We start from the raw sequence: 22,342 nt of genomic DNA, 5'->3' as shown, positions 1-22,342 counted from the left end.
AACATAGTGAGACCCCATGTCTAAACAAAACAAAACAAAAAATTAACCTGGGCACAGTGGCTCATGCATGTAATCCCAGCACCTTGGGCAGCTGAGGTGGGTGGATCACGAGATCAAGAGATTGAGACCATCCTGGCCAACATGGTAAAACCTTGTGTCTACTAAAAATACAAAATTAGCCGGGCGTGTGGCACGCGCCTGTGATCCCAGCTACTCGGGAGACTGAGCTGGGAGAATTGCTTGAACCCAGGAGGCGGAGGTTGTGGTGAGCCGAGATCATGCCATTGCACTGCAGGCCTGGGCAACAAGAGCGAAACTCTATCTCGAAAAAAAAAAAAAAAAATTAGCTAGGTATGGTGGCCAGCACCTCTAGTCCCAGTTACTCAGGAGAGGCTGAGGCAGGAGAATCACTTGAACTCGAGAGGCAGAGGTTGCAGTGAGCCAAGATCACACCACTGCACTCCAGCCTAGCGACAGAGTAAGACTCCATCTCAAAAAAAAAAAAAAAAAAAATTAAATTTAGTGGCCCTGAGCTGGCAAAAAATTTACCCGGAGCCTGTAAAGTACCAGAAACTTGCTAGGCGCTGTGAGTCCAACACCAAAGGATGACACCAAATGGTGTCAACTAAACATGCAAGCAAGAATATCAATTGTGCTAAGTGCTGGAGTGGATTGGAGAGATTATGAGATGCAATTTAGACCACCCCTACTAAATCGACCATCACCAGTCGAGCAGGTGACCCTCGACTGGAGCGCTCTCCATGAGCAGTGGTTGGAGGTGAGCAGGCAGGCTGGTGAGTTATCGAAGCTGGTGAGTTCTGCAGGTAGGACCTGGGACTCAGGGGTCCTCAGCAGAGAAAGAGCTTGGAAGTGGTGGAAGGCAGGTGCAGTGCACGCACAGAAGGGAGAGGCAAATGAGGAAGGACAGGCCAGAAGGTACTCATGGATCCCACAGTGTAGGGCCTGGAGGCCTCTGTAAAGCCACGAAGGGTGGGTGACCACAACAGTGCATGCTCACAAAAGGCCACTCTGCTGGTCAGATGGCAGTCAAGAGACAGAAAGGTCACCATGACTGTGAGAGAATGGAGAAGTCCAGATGTATTTGATGAAGGCACAAATCTGCAAATGAACCGAGGCCAGGTGCAGTGGCTCAGGCCCATAATCTTAATACTTTGGAAGGCCAAGGCGGGCGAATCACCTGAAGTCGGGAGTTCGAGACCAGCCTGACCAACATGGAGAAACCCTGTCTTTACTAAAAATACAAAAATTACCCGGGCGTGGTGGTGCATGCCTGTAATCCCAGCTACTCGGGAGGCTGAGGCAGGAGAATAGCTTGAACCCAGGAGGTGGAGGTTGCGGTGAGCCGAGATGGCGCCATTGCACTCCAGGCTGGGCAACAAGGGCGAAACTGTCTCAAAAAAAATTAGCTAGGTGTGGTGGTGGGCGACTAGAGTCCCAGGTACTCGGGAGGCCGAGACAGAAGAATCGCTTGAACCCAGGGGGAAGAGGTTGCGGTGAGCCGAGATCGCGCCACTGCACTCCAGCCTGCGACAGAGCGAGGCTCTGTCTCAAAAAAAAAAAAAAAAAAAAAAATTCCCACGAGAAAAGGCTCTGGAGCCCAGGCCCGGTGGGAGGAGCAAGAGGGCGTGGCCTCGACATGGCCCGTCGGTCAAGGTACTGGCTCTGCCGCGGCCTGGAGAGGGGCGGGAGAGAGATGCTAAGCCAATCGGATTGTGGTCATGGGGGTGGGCGGAGTCAGCAGGAGGTCCGAGGAGCAGCGGGTTCCGAGGGAAGGAGCGCGGCGGGGTGGGTGAGGGATTCCGGGGTCCGTTCAAGGACACCCAGGAGGCCCCCCTTTAGGAGGGCCGGAGGGCTGTGGCTGCCTGCAACCCGATGAGCCCGAGCGACGCTGAAGGCCGACCCTGAGGCCGCTGCCCAGCGAGAGGAGCCGACCCTTGGGGGACAGCGGTGTCGGGTTCCAAGCCGGGCTTCTGGGGCTGGTCAGGCCGCCCGCCCTTCTTGACCCCTCTCACCTGATGACCCCCCCTTCCCCAGTCCTCAAGGAGGCGAAACGTCATTGTGGTCCGCAGAGGGCAGGCCGCCTGTGCGGAGTAGCTGTCATCCCTTACCGGCCACGCCCGCCTCCCTGTCCACTTCCCGTTGCGGTTCAGGTGTTCGATCCACTCTGCGGCACCAAAGGCCTGACACGTGCCTCCCCTGCCCAGAGACCCCAAACACCGAAACTCATCCGAAGGACACACACTTGCCGCCTGTCGACGCTGAAGAACGACTCCCAGGTGGAGAGAACAGCTCCTCAAAAGGGATGGGGGATGTACTGGGGAGTCGGTCCCGTGGAGCATGTCAGCGACCCGCTCCACGCTGCGATGTGGTCCTTAAGAAGTTGGGGCCAGGCACTGCGGCTCACGCCTGTAATCCCAGCACTTTGGGAGCCTAGGTGGGCGGATCACCTGAGGTCAGGAGTTCAAGACCAGCCTGGCCAATATGGTAAAACCCCGACTCTACTAAAAATACAAAAATTAGCCGGGCATGGTAGCAGGCGCCTGTAATCCCAGCTACTAACGAGTCTGAGGTAGGATAATTGCTTGAACCCGGGAGGCGGAGGTTGCAGTGAGCAGAGATCCAACACCACTGCACTCCAGCCTGGGCGACAGAGAGAGACTACATCTCAAAAAAAAAAAAAAAAGAAAGGGAGAGAAGTTAGGGCCGGGCACAGTGGCTCATGCTTGTAATCCCAACACTTTGAGAGTCCAAAGCTCAAGAACAGCATCTCTACTAAAAATACAAAAATTAGCCGGGCATGGTGTCAGGCACCTGTAATCCCAGCTACTTGGGAGTCTGAGGCAGGAGAATCGCTTGAACCCAGGAGGCAGAGGTTGCAGTGAGCAGAGAGGGTGCCACTGCACTCCAGCCTGGGCGACAGGCTGAGCAGTCTCTCAGCCTGGGCGACAGGCTGAGCAGTCTCTCAGCCTGGAGCAAGACTCCATCTAAAAATAAATTAATAAATAAGTTAGGGCTGGGCGCGGTGGCTCACACCTGTAATCCCAGCACTTTGGGAGGCCAAAGTGGGTGGATCACATGAGGCTAGAAGTTTGAGAACAACGTCTTTACTAAAAATACAAAAATTGACCAGGTGTGGTGGCCTGAACCTGTGGTCCCAGCTACTTGGGAGGCTGAGTGGACAAGATCTCCAAGAAGTCGAGGGTGCAGTGAGCCGTGATCACCACCACTGCAATCCAGCCTGGGTGACAGACTGAGACCCTTTTTCAAAAAAAAAAAAAAAAAAGTTATAATGTAATGGAATGGCCTTCATTGGACTTAAGGGAAGTCATTAAACCCTGAAAGGGTTTTAACTAACTCAGGACAATTTGGAGAAATATGAAAACTATTTCAAAGAAATACTAGGTTTCAGAATCAGGGCTGCTGCATGATTTGCAGGACCCAGTACAAAATGAAAGTTCAGGGCCTCTTGTTCAAAAAGCAATATTAAAAAATAGTGCAATTTGGTCGTGTGCAGTGGCTCACACCTGTAATCCCAGCACTTTGGGAGGCCGAGGCGGGCAGATCACGAGGTCAGGAGATCGAGACCGTCCTGGCTAACACGATGAAATCCCATCTCTAATATATATATATAAAAAAAATACGGCCGGGCGCGGTGGCTCAAGCCTGTAATCCCAGCACTTTGGGAGGCCGAGACGGGCGAATCACGAGGTCAGGAGATTGAGACCATCCTGGCTAACACAGTGAAACCCCATCTCTACTAAAAAATACAAAAAACTAGCTGGGCGAGGTGGCGGGCGCCTGTAGTCCCAGCTACTCGGGAGGCTAAGGCAGGAGAATGGCCTAAACCCGGGAGGCGGAGCTTGAAGTGAGCTGAGATCCGGCCACTGCACTCCAGCCTGGGCAACAGAGCAAGACTCCACCTCAAAAAAAAAAAAAATACGAAAAGTTAGCCGGGCGTGGTGGCCGGCGCCTGTAGTCTCAGCTACTCGGGAGGCTGAGGCAGGAGAATGGTGTGAACCTGGGAGGCAGAGCTTGCAGTGAGCCGAGATCACACCACTGCACTCCAGCCTGGGCGACAGAGCGAGACTCCATCTCAAAAAAAAACACAGTGCAATTTTTGACCGTGTGCAGTGGCTCTTGCCTGTAATCCCAGCACTCTGGGAGACTGAGGAGGGCAGATCACTTGAGACCCAGAGTTTGAGACAAGCCTGGCCAACATGACACAAATCCATCTCTACTAAAAAAAAAAAAAAAAAATTTAGCAGGGCATGGTGGCACATGCCTGTAATTCCAGCTACTTGGGAGGCTGAGGCAGGAGAATTGCTTAGACCCCGGGTGCGGAGGTTGCAGTGAAACCGAGATCTTGCCATTGCACTCCAGCTTGGGCGACAAAAGCGAGACTCCCACTCAAATAATAATAATAGGCTGGGCATGGTGGCTCATGCCTGTAATCCCAGCACTTTGGGAGGCCGAGATGGGCGGATTGCCTGAGGTCAGGAGTTCGAGACCAGCCTGGCCAACATGGTGAAACCTCCTCTCTACTAAAAATACAAAAAAAAATTTAGCTGAGCTTGGTGGCGTGCGCCTGTAATCCCAGCTACTTGGGAGGCTGAGGCAGGAGAATTGCTTGAACCAGGGAGGTGGAGGTTGCAGTGAGCCAAGATCACACCATTGCACTCCAGCCTGGGTGACAGGGCGAGACTCCGTCTCAAAATATATATATATAAATAATAATAATAATAATATTTTGGTGTCATTTTATATAACACAAAAAATAATGCCTTACTAATATGATTTCTTGATTGGTCATATGATTTTTTTGGCTCATTCTTTTTGTGAGTTCATTTATTAGGTTATTGAAATTTATACTTAGGACAACTTCATTTTCCACTGAAAGCTACAACAGCCACTTTTGGCAAAGGCAAGATTGAAAATAATTTTTTATACTTTTTATTTTGGGAAGGCTCCTTCTGCCAAGGCAATTGTTGCTGTAGCTGCTGAGAGTATTTTATATGCTGTCACAGTAGAAGAAATTCATGATTTTAAAGAATTTTTAAAAAATATTTAACTCTTCATATTGGCCAGGCACGGTGGCTCACACCTGTAATCCCAGCACTTTAGGAAACTGGGGCAGGCGGATCACCTGAGACCAGGAGTTCCAGATCAGCCTGGTCAACAAGGTAAAACCCCATCTCTGCTAAAAATACAAAAATTACCCAGCCATGGTGGTGCGCACCTGTGATCCCAGCTACTCAGGAGACTGAGGCAGGAGAATGGCTTGAACCGAGGAGGCAGAGGTTGCAGTGAGCCAAGATTGTGCCACTGCACTCCAGCCTGGGCGACAGAGTGAGACTCTGTTTAAAAAAAAAAAAAAAAAAAAGATTTAACTGTTCATATAAATCAGTTTCATATGTGTCTGATTTAATTTTAAATGTAAACTTATAGAACGATGTTTTAATGTTTTCTTTGACATTTTCTATAACTTGTGAAGGTTGTACAAGAAACTGAAAGTTACTTCATGATTTCTATATACTTTTAATGATCTGTTTATACATTTGATTGCTGGGTCTTTGATTAAAAGGAAAACTTAGTTTTAAAACTGTCTTTAGAGTAAGCTTCACATAAAATAGAATTATTTTCTGTAGAATATGATATCTATACATTTAATTTCTATTTATAAGACTGGATATTTGCAATATTGCAGCAGGCTTTTTTGTTTGTTTGTCTTTGTTTGTTTGTTTGTTGAGACTGAATCTTGCTCTGTTGTCCAAGCTAAAGTGAAGTGATGTGATCTCGCCTCCATGTAACCTCCACTTCCCAGGTTTAAGCAACTCTCGTCTCTCAGCCTCCCAAGTACTGGGATTGCAGGCATGAGCCACTGTGCCTGGCCTGCAGCAATTTTCAAAACCAGATATTCTTTTTTTTTTTTTTTTTTTGCTAGCATCCCCACGGATGCCAGGGCGAAAACCAAAAATTCTAAACTCTTTGAAGAATCCTAACAGCTCCCTGACATGCTTTAATACAACGTCCATGTGTATGTGTCCATGTTGTAATAACTTACTGACAAGGTTTACTGCCTGACTGCTGGCAGTACTTGTCCCAGCATTTAGGCTGTGAGCTATATTTGTGCAGATGTTACAGGCACGGGCTGTTCCATGTGGAATCTCTTCTTCTACCACGGAGCCCGTGATGGCATGGAGCCGTGACACCCCCAACAGTTTCTTCTGCTGCTGCCACCAATCTGGGCACAGATCCTGGCCCCCGCTGTCCCCACACAGCCCCACAGTGTCGCAAACTGTCCAGCCATTTGGGTGCACACAGGGTGGCCAGGCCAATTGCTAGGCAACTCTGCTGCCCACCGCCTGTCATCCTTGCTGGTCTGAGCCTGCTGGCACATATGCTTCTTTGTCTCACTGGACTTCCTTTATAAAACACAAGTTCAAATATAAAATGACAAAGAATTTCAAGGTGGCGAAATTCAAACAGAAATTAATGCAGAGCATTCAAACAAATGCTAGGCCTATTCTGAGAGCAGGGCGCTGTGTGACTGCACGGGTCCCACGTCCATGAGTGCAGTCCTGCTCAGCACACTAATTCTGGCCCCTCTCTATCTCCCTTTATTTTATTCTGACTCTTTTTTCTTCTCCTTTTAGTCTCCTTGTCAGTTAGATAGCTACACTTGACTATGGGCCCGAGCTATGCTGTATACTTTGTAAAGCATTGTCTAGTTGACTTCTTTTCTTTTTCCTTTTCTTTCTCTTTTTTTTTTTTTTTTTTTTGTTATTGTTTTTTGAGACAGAGTCTCACTCTGTCACCCAGGCTGGAGTACAATGGCGCAATCCAGGCTGGAGTGCAGTAGCGCAGTCTCAGCTCACTGCAACCTCCACCTCCCAGGTTCAAACAATTCTCCTGCCTCAGCCTCCCGAGTAGCTGGGATTACAGGCGTGTGCCACCACGCCCAGCTAATTTTTGTATTTTTGGTAGAGACAGGGTTTTGCCATGTTGGCCAGGCTGGTTTCAAACTCCTGACCTCAGGTGATCTGTCCCCCTTGGCCTCCCAAAGTGCTGGGATGACAGGCATGAGCCACCGTGCCCGGCCTTGTTCACTTCTTTCAACACCTGTGATAGGGGCACTAAGATGCTCCCATTTTACAGATGAGGAGCTGGGCCAGAGAGGAGAAGTGACCCAGCACAGTTATACCTGTGCAGGGCCTGACTTGACCAGTAGTGTGTCCAGCTTTAAAACCCATGGTCTTAAGCCTCTTTGCTGCCTTTTGTTAAACTATTTTTATACATTTGCAGTCACTCACATATCCTTAAAGCCTGTTTTTGATGTGAAAATTCCCCCAGCTGTGCATGCTTCTGGATCAGCAAAGGCTTCGGCTTTGGTTACCCATCTGTTGTCTGTGCTTATCCAGCGCTGGGGTCTTCCCAAACCCTGTCCCAATTATGTGACCTAGAAATGTGACTTCAAATGTGTGAGAGATCTCATGCAAAATTGAATGCGTTTTTCCTCAAGGGTTTTCAAAAGTTACATCGCTGGACAGGATGCCTCACTTCTGTAATCCCAGCACTTTGGGAGGCTGAGGTGGGCAGATCACTTGAACTTGGGAGGCAGAGCTTGCAGGAAGCCGAGATCACAGCGCTGCACTCCAGCCTAGGTGACAGAGTGAGACCCTGTCTCAAAAAAAAAAAAAAAAAAAAGTTACATCGATTGAACAGTAGCAGGGATTGTGCCCTCAGTGTCAATGTGGAGGACTCCGAGGTTCATCCTCTGTCCACACTTGCTTCCTTGGTGGCCCATCTGGCCTTACAGCTTTAAATATCCGCTGTATTCTGACCGTTCTCAAGTGTACACCCCCCAGGTCAGTTACTTGTATATCCAACTGCCTTTACTCTGAGATATCTAGTTGACATCTCCCGTGAGGACCCCAGGGATCTGCCTTGCTACTTCTCTCATCCCATAGCTTGCCACCCTGCCCCGTGCTTCAGCCACGCTGGCCTCCTTGCTGTTTCTAGAACACACCTAGTACATTCCTGCCTCAGGGGCTTTGTACTTGCTGTCACCTCTGCCTGAAATGCTCTCCCTGCTCCACCCCAGATCTCTGGGGGAGATCTGAAACCTTTGCAATGGGTTCCTCCCTGGTCATGCCTTTTAAAAAGGCACCCCTGACCAGGCACAGTGGCTCATATGTGTTTTTGTTTTGAGACAGAGTCTCGCTCTGTCGCCCAGGCTGGAGTGCAGTGGCAGGATCTCGGTTCGCTGCAAGCTCCATCTCCTGGGTTCACACCATTCTCCTGCCTCAGCCTCCCGAGTAGCTGGGACTACAGGCATCCGTCACCACGCTCGGCTAATTTTTTGTATTTTTTAGTAGAGACAGTGTTTGGCTGTGTTAGCCAGGATGGTCTCCATCTCCTGACCTCGTGATTCGCCCGTCTCGGCCTCCCAAAGGCTGGGATTACAGGTATGAGCCACCACCCCCGGCCAAGTGGCTCATATTTGTAATCCTAGCACTTTGGGAGGCTGAGGCGGTCAGATCAGTTGAGCCCAAGAGTTTGAGACCAGCCTAGGCAACATGGCAAAACCCTGCCTCTACAAAAACCAAAATGGAAAATTAGCCAGGTGTGGTGGCACACCTGTAGTCCCAGCTACTCGGGAGACTGAAGTGGGAGAATCACCTGAGCCTGGGAGGTCGAGGCTTCAGTGAGTTGTGGTTGCATCACTGCACTCCAGCCTGGGTGACAGAGTGAGACTCCGTCTCAAAAAAAAAAAAAAAAAAAAAAAAATTAGCCGGGCGTGGTTTGTGTGCATGTAATCCTAGCAACTTCGGAGGCTGAGGCAGGAGACTGACTTGAACCCAGGAGGTGGAGGTTGTGGTGAGCTGAGATCGTGCCATTGCACTCCAGCCTGGGCGACAAGAGCAAGACTCCATCTCAAAAAAAAAAAAAAGGCAGCCCACCTCCACTTTGTTTTCCTCCATAGCACTTGTCATCACCTGACATACTTATTACCTATCTCTCCTCACCAAATGTGGAAGTCTCATAAGGGCAGTGCTCTTGTCACTGCTTACCTGGGATGTACTAAGTGCTCTATTGAGGACTGTCAAATTAATGCATGAATCTTCCCACCAAATCTCCTCCTTTCCCTGTGCTCATCATCTAAGTAAAAGGCACCATCATCTCCCAGTCACCCCTCTGGGTATTATCCCAGATTTGTCCCTCTTTTCAAAAACCCAAGCATACGCCAGATCTTATTGACTTAACATCCTAAATATTTCTTAAACCATCCCTTCTGTCACTGCCTTCGTTCTCCCCTTCCACAGCAGATGCCTCAAATGCCTAGAGTAACATGCTGCTTTGCACACTGTGAATGTTTCAGCGTCCCCTCTGCACCCCCCGCGCTCTGTCTACCTGCCAGGCCCAGACCTGTCCCTCCTCTAGTGGCCCTGTCTCAGCAGATCCTCCACCACTGGGCCAATGGCCTGCGCCAGGAACCTGGGAGTCATCCTCCACTCCCCTTTCTTCAGCTTCCAATCAACTGCCAGAGTCTTTCTACTTGACCTATTTGGATAGTTTTGAAAACTGTCCATTTCTTTTATCCTCATGGCCACCACCCTGGTCCAGGCCACCTCCTTCTCTCTGGGTTATCCCAGCAGGCTCCTAATACTGGTCTCCCTGCCTCCTTTCTGACTCATTGGGATCTCTCTGAAACACGAATATGATCATGTGACTCTCCCACTTAAATGAATCCCTACCATTACAAGATAAAGCCAGTTGCTTCTGGTGCACCCATATCCCTCCCTGATTTGTCCTCCTCAGCTTCGGCCACAATCTATTTCTGCTTTGCCAGATCCCCCTTCACTTTGACCACGTGATCCCTTGGCCTGAGATGCCCTTCCTATCTTCTCTGCCCGCTCGATCCCTCTGCCCTCCTAGACCCAGCTGGAAGGTCACCTCCCCTGTGAAGTCTTCCCTGACCACCCCCGTCAGCAGAATTAACTGCCCCCTCTCTTGGGCTTCTGGCTCCACTCAGTTTGTCCCAGGCCCGATGAGCAATGATATCTTGGTGAAGGTGATTACTGGCCGAAAAGCAGTTGGGGCACCCAATGGCGCAGCCTTCGGAAGCACCTTCTGTGTTTTTGGAACTGTTGACAGCATCCCAAGGTGAAATGGTAGAAGCATATGGCATGAGCGTGGGGAAACGGGTCTCGGGAAGAGAAGAGAAGCCACATATTTGGAGCAGATTCTGTTCCTGTGCTAAAGGCTTGGAAGATGTTACTTTATTTAATCCTTGTAACATCCCTGGGAGGTAGGGGTTTTAAAAACAAAGATAGTAATGGCCGGGTGTGGTGGCCCACGCCTGTAATCCCAGCACTTTGGGAGGCCAAGCAGGGATAATTTTTTTTTTTTTTTTGAAACGGAATCTCACTCTGTTGTGCAGTGGCGTGATATCAGCTCACTGCAACCTCCGCCTCCCCGGTTCAAGCAGTTCTCCTGCCTCAGCCTCCGGAGTAGCTGGGATTACAACCACACACTGCCACGCCCATCTAATTTTTTTTTTTTTTTTGAGAAAGAATCTCACTCTGTCGCCCAGGCTGGAGTACGGTGGCATGATCTTGGCTCACTGCAACCTCCGCCTCCCGGGTTCAAGCGACTCTCCTGCCTCAGCCTCCCAAGTAGCTGAGACTATAGGCACATGCCACCATGCCCGGCTAATTTTTTGTATTTTTAGTGGAGATGGGGTTTCACCATGTTGGCCAGGATGGTCTTGATCTCCTGACCTCGTGATCTGCCCACCTCGGCCTCCCAAAGTGCTGGGATTACAGGCATGAGCCACCACGCCCAGCCTGGGAGGATCTTTTGAGCTCAGGTGTTTGACACCAGCCTGGGCAACATGGTGATAGCCTGTCTCTACAAAAATACAAAAATTAGCTGGGTGCAGTGGCACATGCTGTAGTCGCAGCTACCTGGGAAGCTGAGGTGGGAGAATCACTTGAGCCCAGAAGCTTGAGGCTGCCATGAGCCATGATTGTGCCACCACATTCCAGCCTGGACGACACGACATAGTGAGATCCTGCTTTTTTTTTTTTTTTGAGACGGAGTCTCGCTCTGTTGCCCAGGCTGGAGTGCAGTGGCCAGATCTCGGCTCACTGCAAGCTCCGCCTCCCAGGTTTACGCCATTCTCCTGCTTCAGCCTCCCGAGTAGCTGAGACTACAGGCGCCCGCCACCTCGCCCAGCTAGTTTTTTGTATTTTTTAGTAGAGACGGGGTTTCACCGTGTTAGCCAGGATGGTCTCAATCTCCTGATCTCGTGATCCGCCCGTCTCGGCCTCCCAAAGTGCTGGGATTACAGGCTTGAGCCACCGTGACCAGCCAATCCTGCTTTTTTTTTTTTAAAAAAAGGTGGGGGTCAGGGAGAGATGGCTTGCAAATGAACATTTGTTTAATTATATAAAAAGCAAGAAGGTACCGGGTGTGATGGCTCATGCCTCTAATCCCAGCTTTTTGGGAGGGCAAGGCAGGCGGATCACCTGAGGTCGGGAGTTCAAGACGAGCCTGACCAACATGGAGAAACCCCATCTCTACTAAAAATACAAAATTAGCCACTCATGGTGGCACATGCCTGTAATCCCAGCTACTTGGGATGTTGAGGCAGGAGAATCGCTTGAACCTGGGAGTCAAATATTTCTCTACCAATGGGACCCCGTCAATGGCTTGCTTAGAAGGCAACAACTTCCCTCTGTCCTCCAGATGAATAAACTCCTGACTGGGGCCCACTTGGTCAGAGCCTGTCCCTACAGCCCCTTCATCTCTCTCCTTCTTCATCTCTGTGCAAGCCACACTGGGCTCCTGTGACAAGCGTGCTTTTTTTTTTTTTTTTGAGAGAGAGAGTCTCGCTCTGTTGCCCAGGCTGGAGTACAGTGGAGTGATCTCCACTCACTGTGACTTCCGCCTCCCAGGTTCTAGTGATTCTCCTGCTTCAGCCTCCTAAGTAGCTGGGATTACAGGCGTGCACCACCATGCCTGGCTAATTTTTTGTAGTTTTAGTAGAGATGGGGTTTCACCATGTTGGCCAGGCTGATCTCGAACTCCTGACCTCAGGTGATCTACCGGCCTCAGCCTCCCAAAGTGCTGGGATTACAGGCATAAGCCACAGCGCCCAGCCAACAAGCGTGCTTTTTGAACCCACAGGCACCCTTTCCTTGGGACTTCTGCACTAGGTGTCCTATCCCCCTGGCCTGGTCTTCCCTGTTGCCAGCTAACACCTCACCCCCATGCCACCATCCACAAACTTCACTTCTTAGCATTTACTACCACTTGGAATGTCTTATATACCTAAATGTTGTCCTCTCCAATTAAAATATTAACATTTTAGGTTGGGCGGGGTGGCTCACACTTGTAATCCCAGGACTTTGGGAGGCCCAGGCAGAAGAATCGTTTTAGGCCAGGAGTTTGAGACCAGCCTGGCCAACATAGTGGTACCCCATCTCTACAAAAAATGTAAAAGATTAGCCAGTGGTGGTGGCGGGTGCCTGTAACCCCAGCTACTCGGGAGGCTGAGGCAGGAGAATCACTTGAACCCAGGAGACAGAGGTTGCAGTGAGCCCAGATCACACCATTGCATTCCAGCCTGGGCGACAGAGCAAGCGTCCGTCTCATAAATAAACAAAACAAAACAAAACAAAATAAAATAAAATAAAATAAAATAAAATAAAATAAAATAAAATAAAATAAAATAAAATAAAATGTTAGCTTTTTGACGGCCGGTCTTTCTTGCTGCAGAACCCACTATGGAGCCAGGCGGGGTCACCTAGTGAGCATTTGCTGAGTTAATGAATTGTCCTCCCCCGCCCCAACTGTGTTCACAAAGAACCCTCAGGAGTTCAAGACCAGCCTGGCCAACATGGCGAAACCCCGTCTCTACTAAAAATACAAAATTATCCGGGCGTGGTGGCTCATGCCTGTAGTCCCAGCTACTCGGGAGGCTGAGGCAGGAGAATCGCTTGAGGCCGGGAGGCAGAGGTTGCAGGGAGCTGTGATCGCGCCACTGCACTCCAGCCTGCGTGACAGAGTGAGACCCTATCTCAAAAACTAAAAAATAAAGATGAGCGAGGAGCAATCCACCCCGGGGAAAAACAAAAAAACCGTTCAAGAGCGCGCCTGCGCACACGGTCCGCTACGGCCCCATCCCTCTTCGGCCGTGGGGTGGCGCTAAGCGCATGCTCCCCGGCAGCGCGGTCATCCTCGACTCCTTCGGGCCGCTCTAGCCGCCCCACTCGTTGCTCTGCGGGGAGGCGGGCGCGCCTGCAGGGGTTCCTCCAAGATGGCGGCGCAGAGGAGGAGCCTGCTGCAGAGTGTGAGGAACTGGCCCGCTCTCCGGGCTTGGGGTTGGGAGTCTGGGCGTGGGGGGCTGTCGGGTGCAGGAACGGCTCCTTCTCCGATTTTGGACAGCCGCCCTCTCCGTGGTGGGGTGTGTCAGCCTCCTTCTCCTCTCCTCGGGCTAGCCCCCTCTTTCCCGAGGCCGGGGCGTGTGTGCGCGGCGGGCCCGGCCCCCGGGATCAAAGGAATTGGGGCTGTGGGCTGCTGCTGCCGGGCGTCGAGGGCGGGAGCGTGCTGGATCCAGAAAGGAACACGGCGCGCGGCAGCAGAGCTACCCGAGTCTCGAGCCCACTGCGGCACCGAGCAGTCGTGCAATGATAACAGCAGCATCCACTGTGTACCGCTTACAGCATCCCTGGCGTTGTGTTAATTGCTTTACATTTGTCAGTTTCATTTTCGTAGCAGCCCCCTGACATAGGTGCTACTGTTATCCCTCTTTGATAGACTGAGACACAGAGGTGGTCGTTTGCCTAAGGCCACACAAATGGTAAGTATCGAGGCAGGATTAAAAATCAGGCAGTGTGATTCCAGAAACCTCCTTAATCCCTGGACTGTACTAAAGGAATGACCAGTGGTGACTGTCACTGGGTTCTGGTCCTGGCTCTAACTGACTGTGTCTCCCTCAGCCTCAGTTTCCTTCTCCTAAGGCGAGAGCGCTGAGTGGAAGAATTGTCTTCAGATTCATCCCTATCCCCAGTCTGGACCCTCATGGGTTTGGCGCTGTCTTCCAGGCCCTGCGTCCTCTGACGCGCATGTGAACATAGATTCACACGCTTGTTGGCACCATGGCCGACTCTGACCTACCAGGGTAGGGTGCCGGCCTCCTGGGTCCTCCCTGTTCATGGCACTGTGTTGGAATTGCCTATGGACTTGTCTGCCTCCTGTACTAGAAAAAGTAAACTTAAAAACAGGGACCTGTGATTTGTTTACCGCTGTGTCTCTAATACCTACCACCATGTGCTGGGCACTCAATAAATACTTGTGAAAGGATGAGTAACGTTTGTAGCCAGGTCCAGTGCTTGCCCTTGGCTTCAGAGAAGTGAGCAGACATTGGCTCAGGGATAACCTGGAAGCAGAGCCTTGAAATTATTCTCCCAGCAGCACAGTTCCCAGGCCTCCCCAGTGGGGATTGCTGTCTTCCCCTCCACATCTTTGCTGCCCCTTTATTTTATTACTACTGGGCAGGTCTGTCTTGTTACTGAGTTGGCATTGACTTTAGACAGCTGGCCCTCTGCTTTGTAAGTTCCCGGAGGACAAAGTCCCTGTATAAATGTCCCCACTGTAGTTAGGGTTTGGGAAACGCTAGTTGGATTGTGACATTGGGAGGGAAAATGATAAATGGTGCAGGCTGAGTTGGCTTGCTGAGAAGAGAGCAGACACCTGGGTCATGTGGCTGCCAGCTTCTCCCCTTCCTAGATGTGATGGAACCGAAGGGAATTGTATTAGTCAGAAGGCCAGCTCTACTAGCCCCAGAATGTGTTTCTCCAGGTGGTGGTAGCCTTTTTTAAAGAAAGAATAGTTAGCTTTAAACACATTGCATCTTGGTGCAAGGCAAAGGGATGGCAGGGATGTCCTCAGAAGGCCCCTCCACCCTCATGATGATCAGAACATCCCTTCTCACAGGGTGTACGGATGTCCAGGTGATGTGTAGGGCTTGCTGATGTCACACCCACTGTCTCAAGTCTGGGGAGAGCAGCTCAGCTCAGACACCTGCATTCAGAGATGCCTGTGAGGGCTGCTGCTCTGTGGCTGCTGGGCAAAGATGAATGAGGCGTGTTGCCCACCCTCACTGCATTTGCAGACCAGCTTGGGAGAAGGAGCATATGCCACTGGTACAATACCTGGGGCACTGTCGTGTTGTCGTAGACCTGTGTCAAGAGCCCTGGGTGGACAGCAGAGAATTTTAAAGGCTTTAAAGGATGATAGGAGTTTACCAGGCAGAGGAGAGGAGGGCCATTCCAGGAGGACATGTGTGTGTGTTTTTATTTTTGTTTTTCTTCCTAGAGGTGGCGTTTCACCATGTTGCCCAGGCTGGTCTAGACTCCTGGGTGCAAGCAATCCTCCTGCCTTGGCCTCCCAAAGTGCTGGGATTCCAGGCGTGAGCCACCGCATCTGGCTAAGGACAGGTGTTTAAATATGTGTGCATGTGTTTGTTAAGCTTTTCACAAGTTAAATACAATTAGTATTACAAGTCTATGTATTGAGGGGCTGCAGAGTGGCCTAATTTGTCTGGGTCACTGGGGGTTCGCAGGAATGGCATTTGCAAGGGTATACTGGGACCACTTGGTAGATCACTTGGTGGAGCATCATCGCAGGCACTGTGGTACCTTAAAAGGTCTTTGGAAGCAAAAAACTTTTTTGTGGGGGTGTGGAGGAGACAGGATCTCACTCTGTTGGCCAGACTGGAGTGAAGTGGTATGATCTCGGCTCACTGCAACCTCTGCTTCCTGGGTTCAAGTGATTCTTGTGCCTCAGCCTCCCAAGTAGCTGGGATTACAGGTGTGCACCACCACACCAGCTAACTTTTGTTTTTTTTTTTTTTTTTTTTGAGGCGGAGTCTCGCTCTGTCGCCCAGGCTGGAGTGCAGTGGCGCGATCTCGGCTCACTGCAAGCTCCGCCTCCCGGGTTCCCGCCATTCTCCTGCCTCAGCCTCCCGAGTAGCTGGGACTACAGGCGCCGCCACCACGCCTGGCTAATTTTTTTGTATTTTTAGTGGAGACGGGGTTTCATTGTGTTAGCCAGGATGGTCTCGATCTCCTGACCTCGTGATCCGCCCGTCTCGGCCTCCCAAAGTGCTGGGATTACAGGCTTGAACTTTTGTATTTTTAGTAGAGATACGGTTTCACCACATTGCCTAGGCTGGTCTTGAACTCCTGGCTCAAGCAATCTGCCCTCTTGGGCCTCCCAAAGTGCTAGGATTACAGGTGTGAGCCACTGTGCCTGGCCACAAAGAGGTTCTAAGGAAAGCTTGATGTGTTCAAAAAGACCTAGACCTTTCAGCCAGATAAAACAGTATTAGTCTCATACTGGCTTTGGGCAAATCACTTTATGTCCCTGAGCCTTAGTTTCTCCAAACCAAGAGGACTCTGGGGAGTATTGTTGGTGTTAAAGGAACTGACACGTTCCACTACTAACCTGGCTTGGTTGCCAGCTAACCAGAAACTTCTACCTTCAGTGCTGCCATGAGTGAATGTCTGCTGTTCATTCCCTTAAATGTCCCTGAGCACTCACTATGTGCTAGGCACCCTGCAGGTGCAGGAGACACCGCCTTTGTGGAGCTGATGGTCTAGTAAAGGGCACAGACAGTGAGCACTGAACAGATACAGATCATCTGTGATATTGTAATATCCACACTACAGCATCAGGTGGTGCTGTGAGGAGCAGTCTGGATTCACACACAGAATGCTGGGGGTGCCATTTTGGACAGGGTGGTAAGGGAAGACTTCTCTACATTTGATGAGATGAAAAGGGGGAAATGGGGGCAGCGTTCCTGCCCAAGGGAGCAGAGATGCAAAGGCTGCTGTTTCAGTAGCCTCAGGGGTGCTGGTGCAGCTGGGTGGAGTGTTTTGGGGGAGCATGGGAGTAGCTGAGGTCTGAGGAAGCCGGGGGCCATGCTGGGCTTCACAGGTCCTGATGTGGCCTCTGGATTCCATTCTTCATGTGATGCGAAGCTTTCCTGGGGAGCAGGTTGACTAGGGACCTGATGTGATGTGACTTATGATTGGAGAAAAATCCCTCTTTGTTTTTTTTTTTTTTGTGGCAGAGTCTCGCTCTGTTGCCCCAGCTGTAGTGCAGTGGCGCAATCTCAGCTCCCTGCAAGCTCCGCCTCCTGGATTCACGCCATTCTTCTGCCTCAACCTCCTGAGTAGCTGGGACTACAGGCGCCTGCCACCACACCCAGCTAACTTTCTGTATTTTTTTTTTTTTTTTTAGTACAGACGGGGTTTCACCGTGATAGCCAGGATGGTCTTGATCTTCTGACCTCGTGATCCGCCCACCTCGGCCTCCCAAAGTGCTGGGATTACAGGCATGAGCCACTGCACCCCGCCGAAAAATCCTTCTTTTGAGTTTGAATGGTTAGAGTGGAAGCCTGGGACCTCGTAAGAGACTCCTAGAGTCATCCAGGTGTGAGAAGGTGGCTTGGCCATGGGCATGGCAGAGGAATGGTGGGAAGTGTCAGATTCCAGTTGTGTTTTGGAGGAAGAGGTGACGTGATTTGCTGATGGATTGAATGTGAGGTGCATAACAGAAGAAGAAGAGTCAAAAAGGACTCTTAAGGTTTTGGTTTAAACAACAGTGGTGCCATTTATTAGGTGAGGGAGCCCTGGAAGAGGGGCACCCTGGGGCAGGGGGAATCAAGAGTTTGATTTTGCCTGTACTGTTACTTAATTATAAAAAAGAAAATCAGGCTAGGCATGGTGGCTCATGCCCGGAATCCCAGCCCTTTGGGAGGCTGAGGCAGGAGGATCACTTGAGGCCAGGAGTTCCAGATAAGCTTGGGTAACATAGTGAGATTCCATCTTTAAAAAAAAAATACTGGGGCATGGTGGTATGTGCCTGTAGTACTTAGAAGACTGAATGGGGTGATTGCCTGAGCCCAGAAGTTTGAGGTTGCAGTGAGGCTATGATCCCCTCACTGCACTCCAGACTGGGTGACACAACAAGACCCTGTTTCAAAAAAAAAAAAGAAAGTAAGCTTAAAATCAATTTTTTAAACTTCGACATGTCCTGAGCAATTATATCTGAAATCACAGGTGCTAGCTGCGTAATTTATCTGAAGGTTGTTAAAATAAATACATAGCCACTAAAATAAAAAGGTCCATGAGGGCAGCACCTATACCCATTGCGTACACCCAGCTGCTGCCCTAGCACATTGGAAGTGGCCACAATTATTATTAGCCCCTTTAAGAATGAATGAGGAGCTCTTTAGGATGACGACATGGAGAACCTTCAATGAAAACTGGTGGAAGAAATGGGGGCCAGGAGTGGAGCTGGTCTCAGAGAAGTGGGTCATCCGGAAGGTTAGAGGTGGTGGGGGCATTGGGGCCTTGGAAGCTTTTTGGAGAGAAAGGTCTGTTGCTCCCCTGTTCCGAGCCGTCTTCCTGAGAATGTGAGTCTCCCTTTCTTTTTTTTTTTTTTGAGACGGAGTCTCGCTCTGTCACCCAGGCTGGAGTGCAGTGGCCGGATCTCAGTTCACTGCAAGCTCCGCCTCCCAGATTTACGCCATTCTCCTGCCTCAGCCTCCAGAGTAGCTGGGACTACAGGCGCCCGCCACCTTGCCCGGCTAGTTTTTTGTATTTTTTGGTAGAGATGGGGTTTCACCGTGTTAGCCAGGATGGTCTCGATCTCCTGACCTTATGATCCGCCCGTCTTGGCCTCCCAAAGTGCTGGGATTACAGGCTTGAGCCACCGTGCCCGGTCGAGTCTCCCTTTCTGAGCTTCCTTTTTGCTTCTAAGGAATTTGGGTGCTTTCACCACAAAAACACTTGGTCTTTTCATACCGTAATTTGATATTCAAGCTGTGGCCTGAGCTTGGAACCATTCTTTGTCCATTTCTGCTGCCCAGGACTTTGAGATGAGGCTGTGTGGGTACTTGATGAACTATTACGTGGCATGGACACATACGTACATGAGGAGTGAATGCTTACATCACGTACAGGGTGTTTGTCAAGGTCTTGATGGGTTAAATACTGTTGGATCACTGTAGAAGCTTTTCATACCAAAACATGAATTTTGGAAACTCCTTCATAAAATCAAGTTGAAATTAGGTCTTTTGAAACAGACTTCTTACCGTATTTTTGTGAGATTTCTCATGAGCAGTTCATTTCTCAGACATGGAAGAGTTCAGTCCTGTGTTCACTGTTGTGTGTGTTGCAGTGGCTCCGCGATGAGGCTGTGCTGAGTGAGAGACGCCCCCTTCTCAGTTTCTCGCAGACTCTTGCTCCCTGCGCTCCAGCGCCACTCACGGCTGGTGCTGGCAGGCCTGGCATTTGGGGGCGTGGGAGAAAGTATGCATCAGTGTGTGCAGGGGTGGAGGGGTGGGTGGTTTGTGTGAATAGAAAGTACATGACCTTTCTGAAAATTGTTCAGAAATGTGAAGGAAGGAAGCGAGAGACTTGGCAATCCTGTAGGCTTTAATGGAATCAGCAATGGACGCTCGGTGTGGCTAATCCTCGATGGAGATGGAAAGAAATGGGAGAACACGATTCAAGCCCACTCAGCTGCAGCAGCGTGAGTCTGCTGGGGAACACAGAGAAGACCAGATCCTCTCACTCCCACACTGGCAGAACCTCCTGAGGTTCTCCGGCCACTGTAGTGAATCAGTATCTGGTGAGCGCCTGAATTACGTGAGAAACTGCGTATGTGTCATTGGATCTAAGACACTGATATTTTAAGGACACATCAATGTTTTGTATATTGCTCAGAAAGAGAACTCACAGCTAATTAACTTGTAACATACCAACTCCAGAGATGTTAACATGTGGAAAATGTAGGTCTTCAAATCAGTGAAATAAGGTAATCTAATTAATAATACCAGGCTATAGCACAAGGGTTGCCATAGGGCCACGTGGTGAATGGCCAGTAAGTGGGGCACGCAGCATGCACAGCGGGGTCACTGGGATGGGTTTCTCAGGGGAGGGCCCCATGGTCTTGGGCAGCATTTTCCCAGTGTCTGGGACATACAGCGAGGTGATTTGTGGCAGCAAACAAAACTGATCTTACAAATTGAGAAGACTGTGCTTTTCCGTTCTCTCTCAGACTTTCTAATGATATCAAGAAAAAAAAGAAAACTTGGTTTGATCCTAGTATGTCCCTCACCATCTTTCTGATACTTGCTGATCCACCCCCAGTCCCATTGTTAAACATAGTGTAGGGCTCCGGCAATATAGCTAGCAATAGGTTCAGCTAAAAGTGAATAACCTTGTTTTGTTTTTTATTATCGTCTAGATGTGGCAAGTAATACTGGTTTTCCACCTATAATACTGGAAAAGTTTACATTCAAAATGAAATCAACTGGGTGTGGTGGTGTACCTGTAGTCCTAGCTACTCGAGAGGCTGAGGCAGGAGGATAGCTGATGTCTAGGATTTCAAGGCTGCAATGAGCTGTGATTGTGCCACTATACTTCAGCCTGGGTGACAGAGCGAGACCATGTCTCTTAAAAAAAAAAAAAGAAAGAAAGAAAAGAAATCATTTGAGTGAAAGATAATTTCTTGAAGATGGTGAGTGGATGATTGAGGTTTGGGAATCATGTGCCTCTGGCCCTAGTTGGATCTGAGCAGGGCCTTTGGGGCAGATGGGACTCAAACAGATAGAAAAGGGCAGGCTTTGCCTTACCATGGGTACTTTTACATACGCTCTTTGGGTAATTTTTTTCTTACTCTTTGTTTCTTTATTTTTTTAAATTTATTTTTTACTTTTTATTTTTGAGACGGAGTCTCGCTCTGTCGCCCAGGCTAGAGTGCAGTGGCGCAATCTCAGCTCACGGCAATCTCCACCTCCCGGGTTCACGCCATTCTCCTGCCTCAGCCTCCCGAGTAGCTGGGACTACAGGCGCCCGCCACCACGCCAAGCTAATTTTTAGTAGAGACAGGGTTTCACTGTGGTAGTCAGGATGGTCTCAGTCTCTTGACCTCATGATCCGCCCACCTCTGCCTCCCAAAGTGCTGGGATTACACGTGTGAGCCACCACACCCGAAGGGCCTTCTCTCTTTCTTTTTATAGAAGGCCATGACAGATTGACTAGAAACTTAATGTTTAAAGAGTACCAAAGTACTACTCAGGAGGGTGAGGCAGAAGAATCGCTTGAACCTGGGAGGCGGAGGTTGTAGTGAGCCGAGATCACACCACTGCACTCTAGCCTGGGCAACAAGAGTGAAACTCCAACTCAAAAAAAAAAAGTACGAAACCAAAGTCAAATAAATAGAACTTTGGTTTTTGTTTGTTTGTTTGGGTTTGTTTGTTTGTTTCTTTGCTTTTGAGACAGAGTCTCACTCTGTTGCTGAGGCTGGAGTGCAGTGACATGGTCTCGGCTCACTGCAACCTCTGCCTCCCGGGTTCGAGCAGTTCTGCCTCAGCCTTCCAAGTAACTGGGACTACAGGTGCCTGCCACCATGCCCGGCTAATTTTTGTATTTTTAGTAGAGCCGGGGTTTCACCGTGTTGGTCAGGCTGGTCTCGAACTCCTGACCTCAAATGGTCTACCCACCTCAGCCTCCCAGAGTGCTGGGATTACAGGCGTGAGCCACCACGCCCAGCCTATAAATAGAACTTTGAACAAGGTAAAATAACAAGGTGCATATATAGAAATAGTCGGTTTGTTTTAAAGTGTGTGCTTGTCTCTGTGACTTTACCTCTGGGGTCAACAGTTTCTTTATTTGAGGCCCCCAAAATATTTATTTGGCCTTTCAGGTAAGTCAAATGTTTGGTGGAGGTTTTATTTCACTTCTGTGGTGTTTGGTCTTGCCAGTATGGTTAGCTTCTCATGCTTTTTGTTCTGGTCACAGTTTTTTAGAGATCGTTTGGAACCGTGTGTAGAAGGCCTTGTCTGTACAAGATACACAGCTGAGTGAGATTGTCAGTCTGTCAAAGGGCAAAATTCAAAACTATCCACAGTCTAGAAGGCTGGGATGAATGCATTAATATATAATTCGACTGATACAAATTTAGATTTAAAACAACCTTCTATAGTGGTTTGGGGGAGACAGATATGGTAGAAACTCACAGGAAAAGGACCTTGTTATTTTACATAGAGGCTGGATTCTCATCTTCTCTTGGGTATATGAAAGCTGTTGATTTGCATACTTTGATTTTCTATCCTGCCGCCTAACTGATTTCTTTTACTGTTTGTGTTAGTTTTTCATTGATTCTTTAGGGTTGCCAGGCGTACTGTCCTATCAGCTGCGAATAGAAATGACTTCTTTCCCGATTTTTATGCTCTCAT

General features: G+C 49.5%; 1 protein-coding gene across 18 annotated transcripts in view; it reads left to right on the top strand.

The window, feature by feature from the left end:
- Nucleotides 1–13,322: 13,322 nt before the first annotated feature.
- TAB1 (TGF-beta activated kinase 1 (MAP3K7) binding protein 1) overlaps nt 13,323–22,342 on the top strand; it is a 49,978-nt gene continuing 40,958 nt past the window's right edge. For 8 of the 18 annotated variants that reach the window (XR_013398601.1, XR_013398600.1, XM_077948390.1 and 5 more), the window contains exon 1: nt 13,323–13,378. Coding sequence is in view for 14 of the 18 variants with exons in the window: in XM_077948390.1 (XP_077804516.1) it covers nt 13,346–13,378 (33 nt within the window). In the remaining 4 variants the exon portion in view is untranslated. 18 annotated transcript variants of the gene reach the window in all.

This window comes from Macaca mulatta, chromosome 10 (genome assembly GCF_049350105.2).
Source record: "Macaca mulatta isolate MMU2019108-1 chromosome 10, T2T-MMU8v2.0, whole genome shotgun sequence".
Lineage (NCBI taxonomy): Eukaryota > Metazoa > Chordata > Mammalia > Primates > Cercopithecidae > Macaca > Macaca mulatta.
The sequence above is the reverse complement of the archived record's forward strand: the minus strand, read 5'-3'. Positions and strand labels throughout refer to the sequence as shown.